The 27,017-nt window shown below is 36.2% G+C and overlaps 1 protein-coding gene across 2 annotated transcripts in view; it reads right to left on the bottom strand.

Annotated features, from left to right (window-relative positions):
* The window catches only part of CCDC93 (coiled-coil domain containing 93), a 50,869-nt gene extending 24,417 nt beyond the window's left edge, over positions 1-26,452 (bottom strand). Inside the window, exons 1-12 of one of the 2 annotated variants that reach the window (XM_062578567.1) lie at positions 26,313-26,452; positions 25,177-25,290; positions 23,374-23,468; positions 21,431-21,542; positions 18,421-18,519; positions 16,918-16,974; positions 13,900-14,000; positions 9,716-9,755; positions 8,161-8,253; positions 7,656-7,706; positions 6,288-6,374; positions 877-993 (exon numbers count right to left, since the gene is read on the bottom strand). In XM_062578567.1, coding sequence (XP_062434551.1) covers positions 877-993; positions 6,288-6,374; positions 7,656-7,706; positions 8,161-8,253; positions 9,716-9,755; positions 13,900-14,000; positions 16,918-16,974; positions 18,421-18,519; positions 21,431-21,542; positions 23,374-23,468; positions 25,177-25,290; positions 26,313-26,354 — 1,008 coding nt within the window. In that variant the 5' untranslated portion in view covers positions 26,355-26,452. The remainder of the gene's footprint in view (positions 1-876; positions 994-6,287; positions 6,375-7,655; positions 7,707-8,160; positions 8,254-9,715; positions 9,756-13,899; positions 14,001-16,917; positions 16,975-18,420; positions 18,520-21,430; positions 21,543-23,373; positions 23,469-25,176; positions 25,291-26,312) is intronic. The other variant, XM_062578568.1, reaches the window with a different exon arrangement.
* Positions 26,453-27,017: the final 565 nt, after the last annotated feature.

Raw genomic sequence — 27,017 nt, forward strand, 5'->3', positions numbered from 1 at the left:
AACAAAAGATGAAGGCTGCTGGTGCAGTGTTGTACTTGACAGAGTATCAACCATAGAGGTCATCAGGAACAATTTTTCTCCAGTACTATTTGTTTTCTGGCAAGCTCTTCCAATTACTGACACTGATACAGCATGCTTTCATCAGGTTCTGCAAGCTATGGATGGCACCGCACTAGTTACAACAATACCCGCAATTAAAAGCAACATTTCATTACTGGCATAGGTTTTCCACTTATGCTTTTTTGCATTAAAACTGTAATAGCGTAAATAGGTTAAAATATGACAATGGTGATTCTTACTCTTATTTACAGATATGAACACTAGTTACAAATTCAAGAGCACTTTTCCCCTCCCCTAATTTTCTTTTTATTGAAGTCATGTCAAAAGATGCAACAAACAAGCTTGAATAAAATAAATAAAAAGGAGCTCAGTGAGCATATCTGTAGTTGGCCTTTAATCAAACATATAGAAGAACAGGCAAGTGCTGAAAGTCCATTTGTAACATAATTTAGAGAAGCTTCCTAAATTGTTTCTTGAGCAGACGTGTTTGTACAACTTCAAGACTGTACCTAACAAGTCAAATATAGAGAAATACAGAAGATTATCTCTAAAAGAGGTATGCAACAAAGAAAAGCAAAGCATCTTTTAATCAGCTAGTGCTCTGTTCACGGGTTATCCAATTCTTGAGTACAAGGAAAGCCACATTGTCTTAGTAATAAATGTGTAAGCAAGACATTCAGAGATGCTGAAGTGAATGTTCAGCAAGACAAATTGCTGGTAAAAAAGATACTTCGCAAGTCTTTTCCAGATGGCAAAAACTTTATGATCAACCATATTTATCAATGTTTTCTTCTTTGTTGCACACATAGTACTTACTTCTTCCAGGAGTTTGGTTTTCTGCAAAATCTGCTTATTCAGAAACGCCACTTTCCTTCTGTGCTGTTGGGCAGCTCCAAGTCTTTCTGGTCGCTCCTCAGCAGAAAGTTCAGACTGCTAAAATGAACAGCAACAAGAGGTTGTTGAACCTTATGCCATTTCTTTTAGCTTTTATAGAAAAATCAAAAAAGGCCAGACTGGCACAGACTGTAATATTGCTCATCCAGAACTGCGTCTCACCAGCCAGCACAAAGAGTGACTTAATAGAAAAACAGATTTATATCCTTATAGACTTGAGCTAAGGTCAGGAAGCAGCTGACCGATTGAATTACACCATAGAGGTACCAGATGCGTCTGTCACACAGTTTATTTTAAGTAAGTTAATAGTAAAGTGAGGTGCCCTAAGATACATTAAAGATTCTTTAGGTTTACTGTAGTAAGAAATTAACATTACAATTACACCTGACAGGATGTCTAAATGGAAGAAATAGAAATGTGCTAAAACACTACGGAGTGACACAGTTTGCAGTGTAGGTGATATTCACTAAAGCTGTTGAATCAGTGATGCTTCATACCCCAATATTTAGATTCAGAACTACTGGAAATCTTGAATAGGGTGTTTAGATTCTGCAGTACTGGCTTGGATCCATCTTTATGCTGAATGATGTACTCTGTGTGCTAATTACTTGTACTTCTCCACATCTTATTTGTTTTTATTTGCTACAAGCACCAGTCTTTGAAAACTGCTCAATCGAGAATGCACTGCCAAGAAAGTGTTGTTTAAAATATATAATGAAGATAAAAGGGGACTACATCCTGGTTGCTATCTCTGAATTTTAAAGGGATAGATGCCAGAAGTATTCTTTACCAGGGATAATATTTATCACACACACACACACACAAAAAAAAGTGTATTTATCATAGATTAACTAAAATCAGTGATAGCTACACGTCTAAGTTATTATGTGCTTAAACATTATCTGTACCTGAACAAGGAAAAAAAACTACTGAGAACAGCTTATTAAGATTTTGCTTTAATTACACTATTAGCAGTCCTAGTTCAAACACTACAATGAAAGGTAACAATAATATGACATTCACAAACCAAACTGGCTTTTATTTTGGCTAAGTACTGGCAATGTGCAAAAGAGATTATTGCAAGTAGCGATTTACACTTACCATACTTGTGACTATATTTACAGAACTTTGATTTAAAAAAAACAATAAAATCAGAATACAATACATAGAAATACTTAAGTATAACAAGATACTTTATATATTTTAAATAAATATTTAAAAAACACCTAATCCCTAAAGCTCCTTTTGCTGGTAAGAACTATCAGTAGATTTTTGCTGACTTCACAAACTGCCTACTTTTTAAGGCAATCTACTTAAGAATTTCTCTTTTACTATCTTCACTGTCCAATATCCTTTTGCTCTTGACTGTGTAACACATCCATAGAACACTCGGCTACTCTTCAAGTTCTACTTTTGTTCTTGTCCTCTACTCTAAGCTGCTGAAAAAAATGACAGACTTTTCTGGCTTGATCCTTACAAATCAAGAGAAGGTAAGCATTACTGACTCAATCTAGTAGTTACTATGAAACTTATGTTCACAATACACTTCTGGAGTGAAATGAGAACACAAAAGATTTTTCTCTTTTATGAACATAAACTCTTAAAAGGACACTATTAAAACACACCTGCTTTAAGAACATTGTTAAGGATATTTAGCCTCATATTTAACCTCTCAGAAACCTAAAAGAAAGTTCTTTTTCCACAATACAATGCTTACTGTTTTCTAACGAAAAGGCTATACCTCAAGAAGTGGCCAGTTACAGCTTGCTTTTTAAAACTGGAAAATAACCCTCACTAATACAGAGGTTTCTGCAGAAATCTGGTCTGCGAATGATAAAGGTAAGGTAAACCTAGTGAGGTCACATGGTGCTATCGATTTGCTCTGCAAGAACACTAGTGTTACTAAAGTTACTGAAGGATTAGATTTCAGTTACTGAAGAAGATGCAGCTTTCAGAATAGAAAGAAAAAAAGCACTACTTTTAGAAGCCACTTTGCCTTTGACATCGTCATTGTAGACTTCATTTCTCTTAGCAGTTAAATGAAATCCCACTCTGTTCAATTTACAGCTATGAATTCTCTTAACACCGCACAACAAGTAATTCTTTGAAATAAAAATTCATTTAACCTGTTTAACGATTTAGTATGTGCTCTGGAATTGCACTGTTAACATCTTTAAACCTAAACGATTTCTGTAAGAGTTAGAGTTAAGCAGATGATTAAAGATAAACATTTCTTTTCAGTACAGACTTCCCCTTGGTAAGTTAGACTGGTAGCCACTAACTTGGGGGGGGGGGGGCGGGGGGGGGGAGAAACAGAGATTAGCAGATGCATTAATACTTGCTAACATCTGCATCGTGGGAAACACTGAATTACTCTTGGATTACTACTGAACAAAAATTCATGCAGATTTTCTATACATATGCTTCATTTCTCTTTTCTCATTTGCAACTTTACAGCAACAAATTACCCAGATGTTGCTTCTTTTCTCCACAAATAGTCATATTCTATCCAGTATCCCATACTTTTATCACCAACAGCAACTAATATTTACATAACAACAAAAATTCCTGGTAATTTCCTGGTCTCTCACTAGCTTGAACCAGTAATTGCCTCCTGAACTTTGTTAAGAAAGCTGTATCTGAGTAAACCTACTAAGTACTAGCATCTCAGATTGCTCAAGATTATCAGTTTGCTGCACTATTTCAAGAAAATAAGTTCAATTAGAGAAGGCAAGAAGGGATACATGAAACATCCTTCAATTTTTCTGTTACACTATCTCTGGCTTACTTCTATAGGTTCACTTCTGCGTTCTCCTAATTCCTGCATCGCTCAACTGCACTAAAAAGATTTAGCTAATTCAAATAATTTAAAATAAGTTAAACAAGTATTAGTAGCCTCATTTTGTATGGCAGAATTTATTAATTTAAAACTCCACATCAATTATGTGTTTTCATATACATCAGGATCACTAATCTATTGCAATTCCAAAACTGATAGCAAAAATAAATAATTGTAGAACTTGAGAGTGTCTCCTACTGTTCACATTAGAAAAAAAAAGTTTTAAATGGAAAGGAGGCAGAAAATAGAGAAAATAAATTTTATCTTTTGTAATGAGATTCTCTCTCAGACATTACTACTAGAAACCCTCCAAAGATAAACAGAATTGAATCATTAGTCTACAGAACTTCACCTTCCTTAAAAAAAAGTCTGTATGGAAACAAACTTTGTAGCAGTAACTAACTTTATAGCAGAATTTGTGTATCCCTTCTGGTACAAACATCCCCTACTACCAAATAGACTTCAGAGATTCCTACTTGTGAATAACTTCATAGCTGCCTGGATTTGAAGTTCACTGTCTGAATCCTATAGGGAAAAACCACCTCAACTTCTGTAAAGGCTCGAATCTGTTTCAGTCTAGATCCAATTAGATCCTTAGCAGTTATTTCAAAATAATATGCAGTCATTTTTTCTTGATGTTTTTCCAAGGCTCAGGAACTCATTTATGACAGGCTCATCTTACCTTTCAAGGTTCTAGCAAGCTAATGAATAAATAAATACGTAATTTCATATCTTCCATCAATGACTACTCTTAATCATACTAGACTGTTGAAATGTTTATTTTATGCTATTTCAGTTGAGTGTACAGAGGACATCATAAAGCCCAGCACAGGATGCAAGAAATTGAAAAATACTCAAGTCAACTTCTCATTATTTAAACAACTTGCAAAACAGTCTTTAGAACTGCTGAAAAGGATTCTCCTTTAGGCATTTTTAAAGGTGGTAATTTTGAGACAGTACTCATAGTTTTAGTCATTCTCTCATTTTTACAGGGAACAAACTTTTCTTCCTATTCTACTGCAAGCAAAACCTCCTGTTATAAGGGGGTAGTTATAAATTATCAGAGAAAGAATTCCTCAAACACAGTAAAAGCAAAGCTACATTGAATAAAATGCCTTAAAAAGATGTTAACGGAAAGGGAGGTAAAAGCCAAGTTAACAATGCCATGATTTTTAGAAAACAATGGAACATCACTAGAATCTTCCCTTCCAGTTTATCCAACAGCAGAAAGAGACAAACGCAAAAAAAAAAAAAAAGGTATTATTCATGCTGATCTTCATCAAGAACATTACCCTGTAAGAATGATCCTGGCACACAGTAATAACAAATTTAGAATTTTATTTGCCAGCTGTCTTCATGCGCAAGGGCCTGTGGATCAGGTCCTGATTAAGCCCTTGAAATACAAATAAGCACTGCTTTTTATCAGAAGTTACAAGGGGTTAAAGTTGTTAGAACCATATGCAGACACTGTTGATGCTTCTATAAGCTGTTTGGTAACACCCTTCATCATCTTTTCCTGCTAAATGCATGCACACACAAAGATTTTATTTTTTTGGTCACAACCAGTAGATTTGATTTTTAAAATGATACATTTTCAGTTTGACTTGAATCAGTTCTTACTTTCCAGAGTATTAATCACTGTTCTACTACAATAGTCAAGGTCCTGCTGCCTTCTCTCAGAAGAGAAGGAACATTGAAATATGACCCTTGGGCTTCTGTTCTTCCAATCCTCTATAATAAAGAAAGGCCAAGAATTTGCTATAGACTTTGTTGAGTTATAGGGTTTATCTCCCAAATGGGAAAGCTCCATACCTCATAAGTGTCAACAAAAAGGAAGAAATATGAGAAGACTATTGGACAAATAAGAGCGACCTATAACTCATAACTGGCAGTGATGTATTATACGTATTAATTGCTTGAAGAGCCAGATTTTCTTTTCACATTACTGTAAAAGCAATCACAGCTGAACATAATAAATGGAGCTAATAAACAAAGTTAATTGCCTTGACTTCTAAAAGCAACAAAGGTTTGTTTTTTGATGATACTAGCTTCAGAAGCAGAGATCCAGCACATGACTGGTAACTGGAGCCAGGTAAGATTTCAGTGCCTTAAAAACTTAAGCCAGTTTTTCACTGAGCAGGCCCACAGAGCCGTATTTCTGTGCTTAAAAATAAACATCTAAAAACAAATTAAGAATTTAGGCCTCTGGTTTCAATAAAATATCAGCTCAGCCTCTTATTCATGAAAAGATTTAAGCAGGTGTTTAAACCTTATTTACCCCTGAACACAATTCAGAAATACGTGTTCTTACCCTAAAAGCTTGTGTATGTCTGAGTCTCAGTTAAACACTTTCCTGAATCCCAATTTTGCTATCTTCCACTATGAAACACTGCTGTTTTAGAAGAATCAGGCCAATTAAATTTGGAAGTGTGAAACCTAAATTAGTAAACTATCAAACATTACCTGGTAAAGCGTAACCAGGTAACACACTTACCTTTTCAGCATATTCTGACACTATTTGCTTGATCTCATCTGATTGGAGTCCAACAATCTGGCCTACTGTGCTTGCTGTCAACTTGCCCTGCAATTGAATCAAAACAAAGTGTTTGAGCTTTGGAACTGCTTGTGTTTCATACAGCAACCTCCTCAAGTTCTACTTTCTAGAAGAAACAGAAAACTTAACTACATTCCATTAAAATCTCTAATCCTAGAAGAGCCCAACAAACATTCTAGCTCCCCAAAAATAAAAGGAAACTTCATTGATTTAAATTCCTTCATTTCTAACCTTTGAGCAAACATTAGTGTGCAAATTAATTCAAAGACAGTATTTGAAAATCTGAATTCAAATTACAATAAATTTTACAGGTACAGTAATAAAACTCTTTTAGACCACATTTTGAGTCAAACTGACTATGTAGGTGCTTGAAAACATGCATCTTTAATTAGATGCAAATAGAGAAATAATCTTCCAATTAATAGGACTGAATTCTGCAATGGATTTCTCTACAAAATATATCAAATTTGAGACTAGACTGCTTATTGCCTTCTCTTCTCAAATTAAATATATTATTTCTCTTTATGTAACTGAATTTCTTCCAACTACCCTCACCCAAAAATGGAAGTGTAAGAATTTCCAAAATAATCACAGCCCAAAAAGTTCTTCTACATCATTGACATACTACAGCCAATTAAGAATTTGAATATAAATATTGTATTTTCAGTGTCTTATACTAAGGGTACCATTTAGAATGTTTATCAGTGATTTGAAAAAAAGACCCTAGAAATACAGTTTTCCTCTTCTCTCCCCAGTAAGGCAATTATTTCTGTGGATATCTTCACAGGATAAATATTTATCATATTACTTCTTGGGCAGCCACACCATAACGTTTTTGCCCTGAAATCCTCCTTGTAGAATCTATCTGAAAGAGGCATTTATTTACATTACTCTAAATAAATACTCTAATACTCCAAATAAAATTATTTCAAGGCAAAAGACTAAGTCAGCAGCCCTGTACAAAGTGCTGTCTTCCTAATTTTACCTTCTTGCGCTCCCTTTACGAAAATATATGCAAAATTTTTTCAAAGACCTTTAAACTCACAATTAACTCAATTTTAGTAACAATTACCTTAAGAGTAAATGACAGCTAGAAAGTAAGTGGCATAAAGAGTATGCTGAACTGCTCTCATGTAACATTATAATGCCAGAATGAAATACTGACTGAAAAAACAATATTAATCTTTGTGTGAATATCTTTACACCTACATCTTAACGAACTGTGCAGCCTGACAAAGCGAGAAACTCTGATGATGTATCTGAATTGTGATTACTAAAACATACCATCCATAATTAAACATTGCTTACCTCTTCTGTTACCACTGCAGCCATTCCAGTCATCAGAGCTTTAATGCGAAGCTAGGACAAGATATGAGGTATTACACATAACTATTTAACATATTTCTGTTTATTGATAGCAACATACATACACAACTAGTATCATCTAGCATGCTTATTTTAATGCATGCAATGAGACAGAAATCCTATGAACGTTAGGGAAGGGGTAGCTAAAGTCACCAAATAAAGTAAAATTCCTTGTAATAGTAGAGGCTGACTCGGAGTAGTCAGCTACCAACAACAACCCAGAACACGTACACTGACCTTTTAAAAATGCTCAGATTCCAAAGTAAAAGTTGAATATTTCATATTAAACAAACATTTAATTTTGTGCTTCCATTTCAGACTCCATATTTGCCTGCAGAAAGAACTCCCTCATCAGTTAAGCACTGAGATTTTCCTCCTTGCAGAGGGTAACTGCAATGCTCACTGCTACCTTCCCCTAGCGAGTAACATCAATGACCACTAGGCGTACCTCTTCAGCAGCCTGGAGGTCATCTTCATCAAAAGCCTCAGCTTTTCCTGCTGCTGCAAGCCCTGGAGGTAGCACAATTTTTTTATCTTCAGTCTATTTAAAAGAAATTAAGAAAATATTACATCTAACTCCAGTAATACGACTTACTAAGACAGACAACAAGGAGAAAACTTGAATGCAACTGTTCTGTTTTTATCCTTTCTTTCAGGTAACTTTGGAATATCCTACAGTCCAGTTCTTGCCAATTGAGGTGCAACTCTCATTGAGTTCACAAGTATCCCACTTGTTCAAAACAGTGCCTCTGGCCTGCTATGCACACATCTGGTGCAAAGATCCCTTATTTCTCATCCTTCTGAGACATACAACCTCACAAGCCAACTCTCTAGTCCAGAAGTTTGGCTTTAGACACCTAATATACACGGGAAAGTTGCTATTTATGATAAATTAAGATATGAAAAATGATTCAACTGGAGTAACAAATACATGACATTCAAAATGTTTGCCCAGATCAGACAGAAGTATACATATCACTAAAATAATGAGTACTGACAATAGAGACTCAATTTCTAGGTCACACTATTTAACACTGACCAGACTATTTAATCTTCTGCTTTTACCTGAGTGATAACTCAATTCACACAATAAACATGACAGTCTAACACAATATTCCAAAGTCAGTAATAGTTACAAAGAAACATAGTAAACTGTATAATAAACATGAGGACAGCCTGGCAGCAACTTTCAGCAAAAAAGAGGTGGGCAGAGATTGGGAAACATCTCAATTCATATAATTTACATCTTAAATGTGTATGTGGAATACTGAGATAATGAAAAAGAGAGCAACCTTAATATATTCAATATACTATTAACACCGTATCATGCTTACTGTACTTCATTAACACCATCTGTAATAACCTGTAATCAAAGTAATATCTACACTGAAATGATAAAATTGTAAAAAAATAAAAACAAAAAAAATGATTAGCACATCTTATGATTCCATAACCATCAAAACCACAGGCAAGAATATTAATTTTCAAGAGGCACTATGATTTACTTATAGCATTATATCATGCTTCTCTATCACATTAAATGACCTGGTATGTAATAAATGCCTACAGAATTTTAAAGAATCATGCAGTTAGTAAGAGAAGAAAAAACCTCTTTAATCAATGCATCTTGCAACAAAAAGACAGGCAATAAGCAGATAGGGTATACAGTTACCAGACATTAAAAAAAAAAAAAAAAAAAAAAAAAAAAAAAAAAAAAAACCACTCTAATTTAAGCAACCTGTATTTGTAAAATGTAATCTTTGACAGCTATTGGCAGATGAAGGAAACCACTTAAAAAAAAAAACAAAAAGGAGAGAGCGTGCACTAGAAATCACTAACAACTTCCACAGCATGCAGATTCCTAGCCTCAGTTAGCTATTTTTAAGAATAGAAGTTAAAGCAATACAACAGAATAGACAGCTGTAAGACCTTACAGTAACCAGCACTCCAACAATAAGTAACGCAATACTTGAATTGTGGGAAAATTAAAAAAGTATTTTTACCTGTTCTGTTTTTCCTGCTTGTCTGCTAAACCCGTATCTCCTAAAAGAATAATAACAACAAAGTAGTATATTGCTGTTTCCAACATTCTTGATTTCACAACAAGCAAGTTTTTCAGTTTTCAATATAAGTAGCCCACTAAAAAGTGAATCATTCAACCAAAGCAACATCCAAAGCTGAGTTCACAGTAGTTATGAAATGCTTCAACTGAACCAAACAAGCAGGTACTGCAGTGTATTTACAGTATAATGTCAGCTCCATCTACTCCACCCATCATGATTTGCCAATCTAGACTGTTCCTAAAGCACTGTCATATAAAGCTAATGGAGAGAAAAAGCAATACTCTCTTTCCATTTGGAAAATGATCCTGAGTTATAAGGCACATATTCCCAAATTCTGAGTAGGCCTTAAGAAACTGTCAGTGCAATCTCTATTCCTAAAGGACATTCATGCTTGTGTGCTTTGATGAACTTGCAATTCCTTTCTGAAGCACGGCCTTAAAACTTCTGAGTTTAAATATACAGTCAGGCAAAGTTTTTTTAAATTTTATTTTGGGGGGGGGGGTGGAATTGACATTTGAGTTAATAGCGTTTAGAAAATCTTATCCTACAGAAAAGACAGATAGAAAACATTTTCAGAGTTGAGCAGGCAATCACCCTCATTATCAAGATGCACAAAATCCAGCACATATGTAGCCATGAAAGATGTTTCCAGTTGACTAATTTACAGCTAAGACTAATTCCTCATCTACTGCAGAAGCAGAACTATTTAAAGATCTTTCATGCCTCTAAGCTATAGGTGATCCTCAGCAACAGTATAAATTGTCACCAGTTCTCCGTTTATTCAACATTCGTAACTACAGAGTAAATTCAGTCAAATTTTATCGTAGCATAACTCCAAGCTCTCCAGCATTCCCAAACATTAAGACCTCTCTGCATTTTAAAGCTTATCAATACAAGGAATGTGACAAAGTACCATCCCCATGAAGAATATACATAAAGTTGCTTATAAATAAGCATTTAATAGTACTGCTCCATTCTTGTATATCTTTTACTGTTTTGTGTAGGAGTGCAAGGTTATTTTCATGCAGATAATTACATCCAAGAAATGAACTGCACCAAAACAGCAATAGTAAAAACTTAAATACCAATTATACCAACAGAGAATCCATGTGTATCCCAGGCCTAACATTCCCCATGTTAGAAGAACTGACTTGGTACGTTATTCAAAAAGTATTTGAGAATATGCAAAGACAAGGCAATGAAAACCCTTAGTTGAAACAGACTGCACAACTAAATGGAAAGATGCTTACTGACATCACTGCACTCTCAGAACAGATTCTGGCTAACCACGTCACACTCATTTGTGACAGCCTTTAAACTGAAGGCCACAGGAACAAAACCAATTCAGAACATACCACTACTTCACTGGCTGTATCTGTGTAATCCTACATTTGACATCAAGACATGACAAAACCCTCTATTATTCATTGCACAGAGAGAAAGAACTTTTATGATCAGTGCCAATTGAAAGGAGTCATTTTTATAACAACTGAGGGGCACTTAGGAGTTTAAAAAGCCCACAACTCTACTAACAAGATTTTAAGACTACCACCTACACATAACTAAAAGAATGAGAGGTTCACTCTATTTGAATTATAAAAGCATTCAACTTTCTATCTAAAACTACCAGCCAAAAGTCTACTATCTGCCTTTTCAGCAGTGCTCTAGTTTCCTTAAGTGTGGAAGGGTAGACAGTAATCCCTACTGCCCTCCCAGATGTCTGTGCACAGATCTGAAATCCTTGTCTTCTCTTTTGTTATTTCTTAGTAAGTTCAAGGTAGATATATAATCACCTTCCCTCAGTATTTTCTTTCTCCATCAAAACACATGAATTGGACATTTATCTGTCTTATTACTGTCACTTTTTCAGATGTTCTTTGTCTTTGCATTATAACAATAACTGTTTTCTGGTCAAGAATTGTATGCTTCAGGAATTCATCACTAGAATGCATTCAAATCCTGCAACTGTTCTAATTTTCTCCCTCTTCCATTCAATTTGCAGTCTGAGCTTAACTTCTCATACTAGAAGACAGATACAACTAGTTATCAGCAAGTACTGTCCTTCCTTCTTATCAACATAAATAATCAGTCCAACAGGTGCTCTGTCATGCTCCATGCCTTTCAAAGATCAAATACTTCTTTCTCCCTCTGCTTTTATATAGGGCCATACAATACCATCAAGATCATCAAAAAAAAGAAAGTCTTAAAAGAGGCTTTTTCCTTCCAAAAAGTTCATAAATTCTTGGCTGCGTTTCTTATTAAAAAAATAGCCCCAAGCCACTCCTCATCATCTACATACTGACAGACGCTATACATTATAACAGCAGGTCGCTTACACCTTCAGTGCCTCCTGCTCTTCCATTCTTATTTCTTCAGTCCGTACTTGAACTTTCTCCATCATTCATTTTCATCGATTTTTATGTTAGTTTTTTCTGTCAAGCTACCTGATTTCAGGTTTTATTTTTAAATTAAAATAACTCTATAAAGAAAATCATACACAAGAATTCCCTCGAACTCCATGCAGTATTTTACCTTTTTATTATTTTGTTTTGTTTATTAGGAAACATGCCTATTAACACCAGCATGTAGTAAAGACACTGAAACAGTACAAGAAAGGATAAATAGACAGAAATACACCAAGACTTCAGCATTTCTGTACCAGCTCTTCTGGATTCTGTGACCACTGATTAGGTATCAATGAGCTAATCCAAAGCTAAGAATTTCTGCATACACACCTTCCCCTGAAAAGTGAGGGAAGAAATCCAAATGCCAAGCAGAATAATCCTTGGCAGTATCATCAATTTGCCAACTCAATTTTCATTCAGGGAAGAAGCAGACTCTAAACTGGATGACTGACATATCAAGAAAGCCTAACTCCTCAGGAATATTAGACAAATAGGAGTCACTCAATTACAGTCCACAAAATTTACAAAGGTTAGTTCTGTGAATAAATCTGCAGTTAGTATATACCAAAGAGGCCCAGTATTTCCTTGTTTTTTTTTTTTTTTTTGTTTGTTTGTTTGTTTGTTTTTTTGGTTTTTTGTTTTTTTTTTAAACAGATTAAACAAATGTATTAGAGTAGCCAGTAATTTTAGGCTCTTAAAGCAGCTTGTTAATACTTTATGTAACTGCACTGGACTACTGATATTGGATGGATGGGAAGAGTTAGTCTATGGTTAGTTTTTCATACAGAGAGTTTATACAAAGTCAGATTCGTCTGAGTAACAAGAGACCCAAATGTCTACCACTAATTTAATTCCATTAAGAACGCACTGTGGATTTCATCCTACTTTAAAGGAAAACAAGCTGAAAAATGTTAATTTGTCCATGCTGCCATCATCAAATACCATGAATGAAAGGAGAGAAGGTTGTAAGCAATCTACAGTCAGGACATCATTTGCTGACTTAAACTGTGCATCAAGACAAACAGAAAAAACTGAAAACAGGAAGGTACTCACAATAATGAGGCGAAGTCTATGGCTTTTGACGAAAATAAGCCATAAGAGATTCAAAAAGGAATGAAAATACGATTTAATACTGATCAAGTACTAAGAACTTAACAGAAAAGCTTGGAGAGTTCACAGAAAACCAGAGAGACTTCCAGAGGTAATAAATATATGCAAACCTTTGGTAGTTTTGTCTCTGAGTTTATAAGAGATATGCAGACAAAGAACTGAACTGTAATTCAGCCTCCCAATGTAACAACTACATTATAACTATAAAAAGAACCAGTAACAGCTTCATATTGTTTTCTCCCCAGTTTCTAGAGGACTGCTTGCAAAGAGCCAATACTCTGCTGAGAATCTCAGACTACCTAAAAGTGTCATGGATTTAAGCTATTTTTACAGAGTAAAGAACAAGCACATTCATTAAACACTTCCTACTTGTACCGCAGCACAGCTAACAGAACAAAGTCAGGGTTTGGGCTTCCATTGTGCAAGACATTATTCACTTATATAAAAGGGTTGTCCAACTCCCAGTGAATTTACGGGATAACTACGCAAAATTTGAAACATTCTGTTCTCAAACAAAAAAAAAAAAAAAATCCAAATCTCATTTGAAATACCTCTAACCATACACAACACAAAATCCATGCACTACTTATACAGACTGAAGTCTTTCACCTGCCATATTCCAGAAGCGTAGCATGAACCTTTGATTCCTCATCAAGCAGCTCTTCAGCTCCCTCTTGACGTTTGTATTTTCTCTGGGGTTTGTAAACCTCCTGTAAGACAATGAATAAATTTAAGAAAAGTCTTGGTCAAGCTTTAAAGAAGTGTAGAATTTTGTTTTTTAGAGTGAGATATATCACTAGCTGTTTTCCAATACTCACCCAAATAAACATCTTTGACTTTCTCTTTCTGGAACTGCATTAATAAATTCTCACTGAACTTACTTCTAAAAGATTTGGTATTGAATCTGCTTTCCATGGTGTTTTTTCTTTTAAAAAAAGATAAGTGGGTATTTTATGAAAAATATGATTTATTCAACTGTCTCCTTAATCATATCAATCAAACTTGAGGACTCAACAAAACTAATGCCTACTTAAAATGGAAGTTCTATAACTAAACTGATAAAGAAAATAACATTTCTGGACAGTAGAGTTGACAGTTAATTTTATTTTTATTCAATTATTAGATGATTAAATGTTATTATCTACTCAGTGACCACAACTTTATATACTCACAATGGAATAAAAGTAGATTTCACTGTAATTTAAGGAAGGAAAAAATACATTGAATGATTTTAGTAGCAGACTTCTCAATCTCACACTAGTCCAGCTAGGATCACACTGGGAAAACAATCCAGCAAACAAAACAAGGATTCATAGGCACTATTTGGTACTGATAGAGCTATTTTTTATTTAAAAAATAAAACAGACAAAAAGACACAGCTGCTATCCTGTGACAACATTAACATATAGAGCAACAATACCAGAAAATCAGAAAAATTATTCCAATCTCATGCACAGACAAGATTAAATGATCCATTTGTAAATTTCCTAAAATTAGTAACTAGCATCAAGATAAAATTTACTTCGATTGGAATCATTTTCATTGTTTGTTTGGCAAAAGATTAGGGTGCAGCAAGCCCGAGAGGCTTCTTTTGCTGACACAAAGATTTTTTTAAAAGTAGTTACTTAAAGGCTAGTATTTAATACTACTGTGCAAGCAAGGATACAGGAAAAAAATACCAAGAAGTTAAAATTTCAAAAATAACTTTATGACACTAGCTAATAGATTAAGAAAAAAAAAGAAAGAAAGTACAACTCCTCAAAATTAATTAAAATTACATTCTTTCTCTTCCTTTGTTAAAGTGGAATTCTAAGTTTTTCCTCTGCTGTGACCAGGGCTAATCATCCTCTGATACTCAACATCAAAAGGAACACAACCTCCCCTCCTTTTTGGTCATTCATACTCATCTATTTCACAGATGTTTTGTGAAATACTTAAATACATTATAAAAACAGAAGCTGAAAACAAAGTTTGTCTTAACATGGGACAAAAGACGTAGACTCCCCCAAAATTGCAGATTCTAAAAGAAAATAAAAAGGAGTATTGTTTTCTGCTTGATCTGATGTTCTATACAACAAATTGATTTTCAACTAGAGATTCCTGCACCATAACATTACTGAAATAGCTCTCTTTTTCAGAGATAAGTAACTCCAAAGAAAATATTTCAAACAAGTAAAAATAAATCATATTCCTTTTCAAGTTTCTGCCAAATTTGTCAGTTACCATTATTTTTTACTTCATTTCTAATCTAAATTTGTCTCATCTTCACTTCCAGCTATTAAATCAAGCTACACTTTTGCCTACCACATGAAAAAGCTTTTTACGATCAGGATTCTCCCAAATATGCACTTTTACACCTACAGAAAAACAACAGAAGTCATAAAAGCATTGTAGTTTTTATAGAGATAATCTTTATTAGACCTGTGCTATATAAAACATAGACCTCATACTATATAACATTCGTAAACATAAAACATTAGCATCAAATAACTAAGGAGGTGAATAAAATGACTGCAGGAAAATCTCAACTCACAACATGTTCACCTTTCAGCAGCAGCAGTTCTTATTCCAATCACCATTCCTGATATTTAATATTCTCTTTTCTAACCTTCAGACCTGACCATGACCATAAATCTCACTGCCTTGTCCCCTTGAGAAGAGTATCATCTAAGGACCTGCTCGAGTTCTAATAATGAATTCAAAAAATAGATTAATCTTTCACACTTGTTGATCCTCTTTTAGGAGATCAGATCTTCTTTCTAATTCCAGTGTGCAACAGTTTGAGTTAAGAGTAAACTCAGCTTATATTCTTACTACAGTTCCTAAGGATAGAAAGGAGAGCCTGTGAGGCTTCTCTCGCTTAAAAGTTATTCTGCCTGTTCCTCTAGATTGCACTCATGCCTTGATGCCTTAGGAGATCTTATAGTCTAATCTTCCATTAAGAAGACTAGATGTCAGCAGTAAAGACTATAATCCCAACAGAGCTCAAACATTTAATGAAGAGGCATTTGTCTAATGATGCTCTGAGCAGTGATGAATGAATAAATGACAAAACTTTATCTACCACAAAGATGCACCTAAAACCCAGAGATCTGTGACCTGGAGGAGGAGAGAGCCAGCATATACCTTCATAAAATCTGCAGATGAATCCAAATTGAGGAGAGTAGTCGGTATGCTCAAAGGCAGGGGTACTATTCAGCAGTATCTAGACAGGCTAGACAAATTGTGCAAGACAGTCTCAAACTTTTAAGACCACATTTTGTTTTCTTTACTTTCCACTATCTGTTCCACTCTTGGACCCTGAATATGGAACTATTATCTTGGCTACAGAAGTAGTCACATGCATACCTGATTCCTGGACCCTGATCTCTGAATTTCAAAGCAATAACCCTAAAAAATTTGCCAAGTGAAAACAACTTCACTGACTTGAACCAGCAGGGAAATATCTGATCTAGCATATCTGTATCTGCTTCACTTGAACCTCGACATGTTACATTTGACTGGAACCTTCTCATGAGAAAACCCAGGAGTGGTTGCTTTAAGCAGAACTCACCACCACCACTTCATTACTAAAAGGACTTGCTTCTTGTTTGTTAAAAATTATCACAAAAAATCTACTATACTTACAAAGATATCGGTAACAGTTTTGATAGCCTTCTCTTTTCTTTGTATAAATTCATCATCCTGCAAGACATTTAACAAAGGTGATTAAAAATACTGGAACAGAGATAACTTCTCAGCAATGGAAATGAGTTTAGCAATCAAACTTGTCAAACAGTTTCTAAACGACCTGTTCAATTAATTGTTCAGTCAAACAGCAGTGATTTCCTTTATTCATCAGATAAGCAAGTCTTTAAAAATTGTATCCAGATCAATAATCTTTCTGGTGTCTGCTTATACAGTATCCAACATTTGCAATCCCAGCCTACTACTGGAATCTATAATTGTTATCCCAGCACAAAGAAATAATGAATGGGATGGGCTTAGTGTGGGAAAGAAAGTTGTCCTCTATAACTATTTTAACTTCTAAGTATTAAAAATCATTAGGAAAACAAAAAGCAAAAAAAAATGCTGCTGTCATTCCCAGTAATAAGGATATCCACTTTAACACTATTACTGAATTAGAGGCAAAACTTGTTTTCTAGGTTTTAAATATGAAAAGACCTTTGGATAAAATGAACGAATAGAACTGACAGTTCTTCACTGTAGGCACAAATCCAAACTCACTTCTGTTCTCCTTCTATGCCAAGGAAGCTTTAAATCATGCAGAATAGGAAGCTCCTCAGCAGGAAGACAGGGATCACATCACTATTAAAGCACATAACCTCAAAGCAGTCATTTGACTGTTGTCAGCTGGAGAAGGAATTTGACCAGGGTACCTCAAACAGTGCATAATTACTCTTACCACTGTGCTTCCAGATAAAACAGTAGCTCTGACTCCTCCAGCAACCATATTTGAAAGAGACAAATTTAATTCCTTTCAGCCCAAACCTGTCCCCCTCTGCCTTTCCACAAGCTCAGTTTTCAAAGAAAGCTTTTTGAGCATTTATCTTTCAAGAACAGATTTAGGGGTTGGATTCAGGTAAGAAAGAATTGCCTTCCAGCACTCTAAAATAAAGTCATAGATTACAGATAACATTGCATTAATGGCGTATCAATTCTCAGCATATCCCTTTTAGCTAGATCAGCTTCTCCATACCACACTGGTTGTTTTCAAACCCATTCCAGGCAGTGTAGTTCCAGTCACCAGATGCAAGTGAGCCCAGATACACCGCACAGAACTCTACATCTGCTACATCTAGGAACCAGGCACCTTAGAAGCCAGATAGAGCAGTTTTTCTGCAATATTCCTCTTACTTTGTAGCTGCCTTAGTACCGAAATCATTATTATGAGGGAGGCTTTATAGATATCAAATGGCTAGACCCTCAATTCAGTACTGTTCTATTTTTCCCTGTATGAACTCATGTTTGGATTCCTGGAAGATCAATTAACAAAATGACAAAAAAGGCAAAAAGCACACACAGTCCAATGTAAATCAGCACAGCTTTAGCAGCCTTACTGTATCTGGGCTGATTTACAGCAGCTGACCATTTGATATATAATAGAAACAAGAACTAGCTTGACCTTACCTCTGGAAGTCTATGAGTTTTTTGAAACTGTGATATAGAGTAAGAACGGATATAGTCTCCCATTTCTTCTCTAGTTTCTATTGCACGTTTCACTAGCCACTAAAAAAAAAAAGTTTGTATCATTGGAAAGGGGAAGAAAATCAACAGCAGCCAATATCACCCTCAAACTGCTGCATCTTTTTTTTTATATATATAATTATGTAAATATAAAAAGTACATTTTAAGCACACTAACTACAACATTTATTTGTAGGCATAACAACTCAGGAAACTCCTAACAAAATGATTCAGTATTAGCTATTTTATTACCTTTGCATTTGCTACTGTTATATATACTTAAAACAAACCATATGTTAAGAAATACCAAGTAAATATATAAACTAAGAAACAACATGGCTATCCTTATAACCAAAGTTTTACCTATCAAAATCTACTCACTCTTTATCCTACTGTCAACAAACCACACTGTTCATACTACAGCAAGATTCAACAGTCTAAAGACGACGCAAACTGTCTTGCCTTATAAACTCCTTGGAGCAAAGCACAGCTCTTCTTAGGTACCCCCAAAAATGCTTTTCTAAATATTTTTGTAAATGATATATTGCAGAATTAGTTATGTTCATGCATACTTTCCCCTATATTTAGCCAGCACGGCATCTTCTCATACTCTGAATTTAAAAATTCTAATTAAAATTTTTTAATTCTAATTTTTATGCTAGAATCCTATTGCAAATTTCCCCTAGTACAACTACTTAGCTGACAAAATGATTTATAAACAAAAATAAATAAAATCGCCACAACTACAAGTAAAATTCACTGGAATTTTGCCAATATGAATTTTTATAATCCAAATATTTGTATGTCACATTAAGTTCATTCCAAAAAAGGCAAATGAAAAGCATCTGTGAAATGGATGTGGGCCACTTTAAACATTAAATTTTTCTTTTAGCTTGCATCTTTAAGGGGGAGAAAAAACAAGCCAAACCTAAATGCCCTTCTAAAAAACCTGACAGCTGCATAAACTTTGCAACCTAGCAAAAGAAAGCTACTGCTGAAAGCGTTTTAACAATATACATTTCACAAGGTTAAGTATTGCTATATTATTTATAGTATTCATTGTTATTACTCGTTAAATGTTAAACATACAATTTATGCTATAATAATGTAGAATAATATACAACAGTAGTTCACAAAAGAGTGAAACTTCACTTTTCTGACTTTTCATTTTGACCTATACCACTGAACTCGCAACTCACCAGATCAAGATTTCAATTGTACCAACCAGTGTACTGTACATCCTACTCTATATTCAAACAACTAAAAACTCTATTGTATTTTATAAGCCATTAGTGCCTAGTTTTTCTACTGAACAGTCCATACTGAACATGCAATAAATCTCTCGGTCTCAAGAAATGTGGATTCTACAGTATGTATACATGAATGTGATTAAAATAGGCATGTACAGAGGTACACAACTCTTTACTTCAAAGATGATGTAAATGGATAGTCCAGATGGTTTTTATACAGTCTATGGGCAATGGCATGGGCATCCTTCTATGAAGCAATCTTGAACTGTTCACAGCACCCATCTCTATCCATCTGAGTCAGGTAGATGGGCTCAAACTTCACTAGAAGTTGGAGCATTTGAGAATCTGAACAGAACATATGCCAAGGTCCAAAACAGAATCCATCTTTTAGCATTAATCCATGGCACTCTTTGACAGGGATATACCACTGAGGACCCAACCTTATCTCATTAATCTTGGCTGTACACCAAGGAACCATTACAGCTAGGTTATCTGCATTTCTATGAGATATTCCTACTATATATCACTTCTCTTTTTCCAAGAACTACAGCTCCACCATAAAAAGCCCAATCTTCAAGCCTTTGGTTCAAGAATCAAATGCTCAGATCAGAAGATTGCTTCTGACTGCCATAAGACTACACCAAAAAAAAAAAATCCATGCTAAGCAGCATGAGCACAGCTTAAAAATTGTATTGATAACAGTAACACAGTGCCCCAATTTTGTAGGGGAGGGCAGTTAAGGGTGGTTTTACTCAGTAGCCTCCCACTGACAGGAGACAGAAAACAGGAAGCTTTCTCTGATTCTTAAAAAAAAAAAAATAATAAAGAAATAAAAGAAAGGGAAAAAAAAAGGCTTTTAGATCAAAATTGGTAAATTCTTTCACAGGGAAGGAATTCCCAATCAAGGAAATCATGGAAGACATTTAAAGAAGTTTGCTGAACTCTGTTCATCTTCCCTGCTTATCAGACATGTGTTTTCATGTGCAGATAAAACTGAAATTTGAAAAAAAGGTAACAGTAAACCAACATTTAGACATATTCTAAAAGATGCCACACATCAATTTGAACACATCATCTATATTAGCTTAAAGCTTAATAATAAGGAGAATTATGAGCATGCATATGGTTAGTGTTGCTCAGCAAATATACTGACTGGATCACGTTAGAACAATTATTTGTTTTCCCATCCATACCCTCTTTAAGTGATATGAATGAAGAATAAAAAAAAAAGTTTAATTAAGCCTAAAGAATCAAATCCAGTTAGCCTTAATCTTATTCATAGTCACTCAAACAAGAGGATATCTGAAACTTACAGTCTATGTTCTAGTTCACTGAGTAAGATATTTGCTGTACTTCCTAGTCTGGTAAAGTAGATTAGTAGATTCCAGAACAAGCTCAAACTTTAGCTTCCTTAAGAAGGAAAAAAAAAAAAAAAAAAAGCCACAGGACACAGACTCTGACTCAGTTGCAAATGATTTAAAGAGTTTGTTTCATGTTTTTCTTAAACATGGATCAGAAAAGTCTTAAGTATTCTGTCATCTTCTCATCTATAATACTCTAAAGCAATTTTTTTTAAAAAAAAAAAAAATTCTTTTTGATTATTCGTTCCAAAGTCAAATAAAGAGCCAAACAATAACAAAGATCTGTGTTAAATTTTGTATGCATGTTTCATGGTCTTTGTTTAAACTGATGCAAGGTTATTACCTGAACAACAGGAAATATATGAATGAAATCCAATCCCTGAATTTGATGTGGTTCCAAACGATGAGGACACTTCATTTTTGGTAATACAGACACAATTTTTTCAGTTAAGGCACTATTAAAAAAAAAAAAAAAAAAAAGCTCACATTCATCTATGCTGTATTTTTTTTTTTTTTAATAAACATCAAATTATTTTTGCAAACAAAATTTGTAGTTAGGAAGTCTCCTTTGGTAGCTGAAAAGTCATACTTGATAAGAGAAATGAAAACTTTTGACATAATTCTTACAAGGCATTTTCCATTACAGCATCATACTAATGTTCTACAGCTTGAAAGTAGGAGCATCTCTCAACATGCTTTTTTAAGTGCATCCGCTGTGATTATATTATTTATTGATTGGCAAGATCATCTGGTAATTTGTGTTTCCATGTTTATTGCAACATTTCTAACAGCTGACCCAGAAAATAAACGACATTGTCAAAATGCACTCATAACAATATCAAGAACACACAACCTAACTTTTCCTTATCTGCAGATCACAGAAGCACTGAGACACCACTAATACAAGCATTACAAAGCCATTAAAACAGACTATAGTTGTGTGACTTTCAACAGTTCAGATTTGCCAATAAATAGTCGTTGTTTTGGGAAAGGAAGCTGAGTTTTGTTTTGTCAGTTTTGAATTCAGTCAGCTGGAAAGTAGCACAAGACTTTTAGACCAACTTAACTATTTTTATTCTGCTGTTCTTAGAGATTAAAAGAAGAAAAAGAAACCTTCCTTGGTAATTACAAAACCAACATTATCTTCATTTCTATTCTCTATTTGATTTTGTGCCTTTAACAATGCTTTATATAATTAGTTATCCATGATGATGCAAGTGACTAAATTTAATGGGAGGGAGGGAGAGAGGGAGGATGGAGAATGACTCTTATTTTTAAAAAACATCATTCTTGCTGATGTTAAATGACATTCAAGGTAACACAGTAAGATGCATTTTTAAACTAGAGTGGGAAAATATGCCTCTTCATACAACTGCAACTTGACTGCCTGTTCTTGTTTCCTGTATTTTTTAATTATGGCTATTTCATCACAGAACTACATCAAGAAATAACATATTTGAAATGCATTCCTCTTCTCAGTATACGTGATTTTTACAGACTTCCTTCATATAGAAATTAGCTGCCTTGTAAGTAAGTTTCATGCATAACAAATGTTATCAAACTATCACAAACTTACTAGCATGAAAAACTCCTTCTCCCCTGCTCAGGGTAGATAACTGTTTAGACCACAGTGTATGCTTTAGACTGTATCTGCCAATGCCCACTATTTCAAATTGTTACCAGAAAGGTGTGGGGGGGGCGGGGGGGAAACAGGGACAGAGGTTATTTTACACAGTGAAAACTACAGTCATAGTGAACTCCAGGAACATCAGTGCTGTGTTCCATAGTTTCCAGCAGCGCAGTGTCTTTCTGTCCTTTGTTTTAGTCTCTGCATCATCACGTTGTGCCAGCACAAGCATCTGCGCAGCTGCACACAGAACTGGATCCAGGAACTGATTAATCTTAAAACTATTTTTTTTTGGTAGGTTTTAACCTGGATCGGTTCCCAAATCAGTTTGTTCTGCCGCCACATAGATGTTTTCACTGCAGAGCACGGATTTAAGAACTGAGTAGCCCAGAATGGGCTAGTACTTCCTTTTTTCGAATAAGCTTCTTTCTGGTTTTAGTGTTTGCAGAACTTCACTGTGAGAAACCAAGAAACCAGTGTAATGTTTTACAAATGGATGATCTTGAAAAGCAGGAGACTTCTATTAAAGTTCCTTACTATTATCTTTACGTATTTATTTTTATGTGTGTATATACACACATATATATACATATGTGTGTGTGTGTATATATATATATAAAAAATAATAGAAATTACATATTGTTATTTCAACAACTTACATTTTCTGACCAATGGTAGAGTTTTCCTGAAACAATAAATCAATGTCGATATCAAAGCTGCAAGTAGTGATACACCATGTCATGCCACCTACCACCTAGCAAAGAGTAAAAGAATGATTAGTTCCATTTTACAGTTGAAGAAATAAAAACAAGTATTTCTCAAAGGCATTGTTTATTTTAGAATATATACTTAATAGTTTCTCTGTCCTCAGTGTGCATACACGTATATGCATGTAGATGTATCAACTTCCACATATAACATGCATGTGCAATATACTTCTTTAGGAAGGGAGAAAAAAATCTAAACAGTTGATGATTATCTAAATCACCCTCTTGGCTTATATCATAGTTTTCAAATAGAGCTCTCAGATTTAAAACAAAAGTAAAAATAAAACAGGGCAGTGTAAGTGTCATAATCATTAAAATCTGACCAAACAAATCAAATGAAAGTTTTACCAAAGACAATTTTTGCCTTCATATATTTAACAACATTTTAACTTCTATTATTCTTTGCATTCTGTCATTTGTAACACCAGGTGTTTGGCACTGTACAAATGCAGTAGTGGATGGAAATCCCCAACTCTAAAAATCTCCACATCAGGCCCCATTCCCATAGACATTTAGGCATATTTAACCTCCTAAATCATCTCATCAACTTTATATAAATTGAGTATTTAAACACAACCTTTTAGGTATATACAACATAAACTAAGTATGTGCAAAGACAATGAACACAACTGGAATAAAAAGTGTGTCAAAATGTGGAGTGACTTAACAACATCACACAAGTTCAGGTGTTCTATATCAGGTTTTCTAACACCAATTCTCTCTCCCACAGTCCCATCTAATAAAGTTAGTCAGTATCGCTTTTACATTAGCAGCTAACTCATTTTCAGTAGCAATGCTCATTTTTGTAACAGTTGGGCATTGTCATATGAAATCATATTTCGGCAAATACAGACCTGATGCATCCTTTTGCACAAATAAATGCAGTAATACTGCATACTGAAGCAGTCTCCTTGAAACTGCTTTTTGTCTGGGTGCAGAGCCTCCTGATCACTTGCAGTCTGTAATGCCATGCAATTTTAAGAAACTCAGATTGTACTGCAAAGCAGGGCTATGACCAAGGAAACAGCAGAAGACAGAAGAGTCTATTTCAAAGATTCTGTCATACTTCAGTGTTTTTAAAGCTTGGTTCAGAAATTTCTCATGCAGTCAGCACAAAAACAGGCTCTTGCAGCCTGAACTCTGCTCCCCATCAGTATCACATACTTCCTGTCTAGGACAAAGAAAGGTTAATATACAAAACATTCTAAAGATAAGAAACAGGAGTCCAAAAAATAATCTCGCTAGGCTAATTGTTGTGTTCCTTCACAGAGCCTCCTGAGAAAAATCTTTCTCTGTTTCTCATTATTTAGAACAAATATTTCTTAAAAATCACCATGCTGTCTCCAAATATTAAGTCTTAACTATTCTAATTGCAACTAAGTGAGAGAGCGGCAAACTTCCCAATACAACTGACAGATAAATTTATGCCATAATATCCAGAACAAGTACACCAACAAATAGCGTTGCATCTGATTTTTTTCTATTAAAGCAGATCTAGCTGCACAAAAATGTTTTACAATACTGAGGAAGTCCTACCTGAGAGAAACTCATTTGCACAATTACTTACCTAAAAAAGCTCCATGTGCTAAAAAAAAAAAATCCCTTTTTGCTACCTGAAACTGCTGAACCAACTTGGAAAAGTATTTCACATACACATACTGAAAACAGGTTTTTAAAATACTACATTAGTCTCACCTTGTCAAAAGGCGATAACCCTTTGATTCTTGCTCGAAAATACCCAGCAGCTACCAACAGTTCCAAAATTTCCGTCAATTTGATGTTTTGTTCTTCATCTTCTCTTGTTTCAACCTAACAAATGAAAAACTTAACATTCAGTGTTTCCCCTGCATTAATCTAATATTTCCCAATGAACATTTTCCAAATTTTGTTTTAACACAGACCACATGTCAGAGGACCTCTCTTCACATCCACAACTGACTGGGTTATTAAACTAAAAAATATTAAGGAAACAGGTAACGAATTTCTAGATGGATTTATTAACATATTGTCACATCTAGTGAAGTATTTTCATTTGCTTTTGCTATTCAAATTCCCAGTCCATAGCTTGCTTTCATAGAAAAAAAAAATCGTTCCTATTGCCTTAAGATAGTTAATTTATTTGCCATTTTGCAAGCCCCTTTCAACTTCAGGGTTCACACAACAGTACACCTCAACATATCTGTAAGCTTCCTACAAAAACAGAAAGAAGAATTTGTGTGGATTTCCACTCTGAGGTAATTCACTTTCAAGGAAACACAAAATAAGGCAATAACAAACAGGCTTACAAACAGTAAGCCCTTGTGGGTAGCTTCAGGGCTCCAAAGCCTGACCAGTCCCATTCCTTTCTAGAAGTGTTCTCACTGCGCAGGGTGAGAACCCACGGCTACAAGAATGTATGTGCCAGGGGCACCGAGCACCCGCGAATCTCAGACCAAGGCCCCCAGCGTGGCCGCAGAGGCGGCTAATACAGCTTCAGGCATCTCCTCCAGGCACCGCACGCCGCGGAGACCCGCCTCACCCGCCTCCCTCCCATCTTCCGAGCAGCCTCGCAGGGCTCCTCTCCCGGCCAAGCGCCCCCGGAGCCCCGCGGAGCCTCCCGCGCACGGGAGCTCCTCACAGCGCCGCGCAGGCGGTGACCCACCGAGGCGCAGCCTGAGCGCCGCGCGGGGCCTCGCGCCGGGGGACCCGCCCCGCCCCGCCCCGCAGCGGGCAGCGGCCCTAGCGCAGGGCCCCGCTCCCTAAGCCCCGAGGGGTCCCCCTGAGCCGGGGAAGAGCCGCACACAGGTCGGCTCAGCCGGCAGAGCCGGGGCGAAGCGGCGCTGGTACCCTACCTCCTGGGGGGCCTGGTACTCCTGTCCCCGGGGCACGGCCATCCCCGCCGTCTGCGGCAGCCGGCGCCCCGCAGCTGATCCTCTCACGTCCGCGCCGCAACGCCCAGGCCAAGGGGTGTTCCCAGCCGGCGGCTGCCGGGTTCCCCCACTCCTGCTGTGGTTCGCCCGCAGCTTCCTTGCGTGCAAGCGCATCCGGGCCGTGCCATTCGCGGCCAAAGGGGTGCAGCGGGAAGGATGGGCGGGGGCTCCCCGGCGGCTCATGTGACTGCTTGGAGCGCAACGGCGAGAGCGCCGCCCCGCCCCCCGCCCCTCCCGCGGCCCCAACGGCCGCGCGGCGGCTTCCCTCAGGGATGGGCCATCCGTGCCGGCGCGCTGTGGCGGTCGGCGCTTCCTCCTCTGCTTTGCTATTATTTTGGGGGGGGGGGGGGGGGAAGGGGAACTGAGGCCTGTGGCTAGCATGAGGGACAGTTACTCAGCACTCTGTGACCTGAGAGATGTCTTACTTGCTTCTAACACCCTGCTAGGCAGTATTATTCATCGTTAGTAACTTCACTGGTGTTCAGTAAAATAATAGTGGAGGATTTAAGGGTGTTTCTTCTGGCCTGAACCCAGGTCTCATGCTCAGGGACCTTGGTACCAGTGATTTCAGTGCGACATCCCGCTCCTCTGTGAGCACCGTAGCAACGCAGCTGGCTCCTCTGGGAG

The sequence above is a fragment of the Rhea pennata genome, chromosome 6 (assembly GCF_028389875.1).
Source record: "Rhea pennata isolate bPtePen1 chromosome 6, bPtePen1.pri, whole genome shotgun sequence".
NCBI lineage: Eukaryota > Metazoa > Chordata > Aves > Rheiformes > Rheidae > Rhea > Rhea pennata.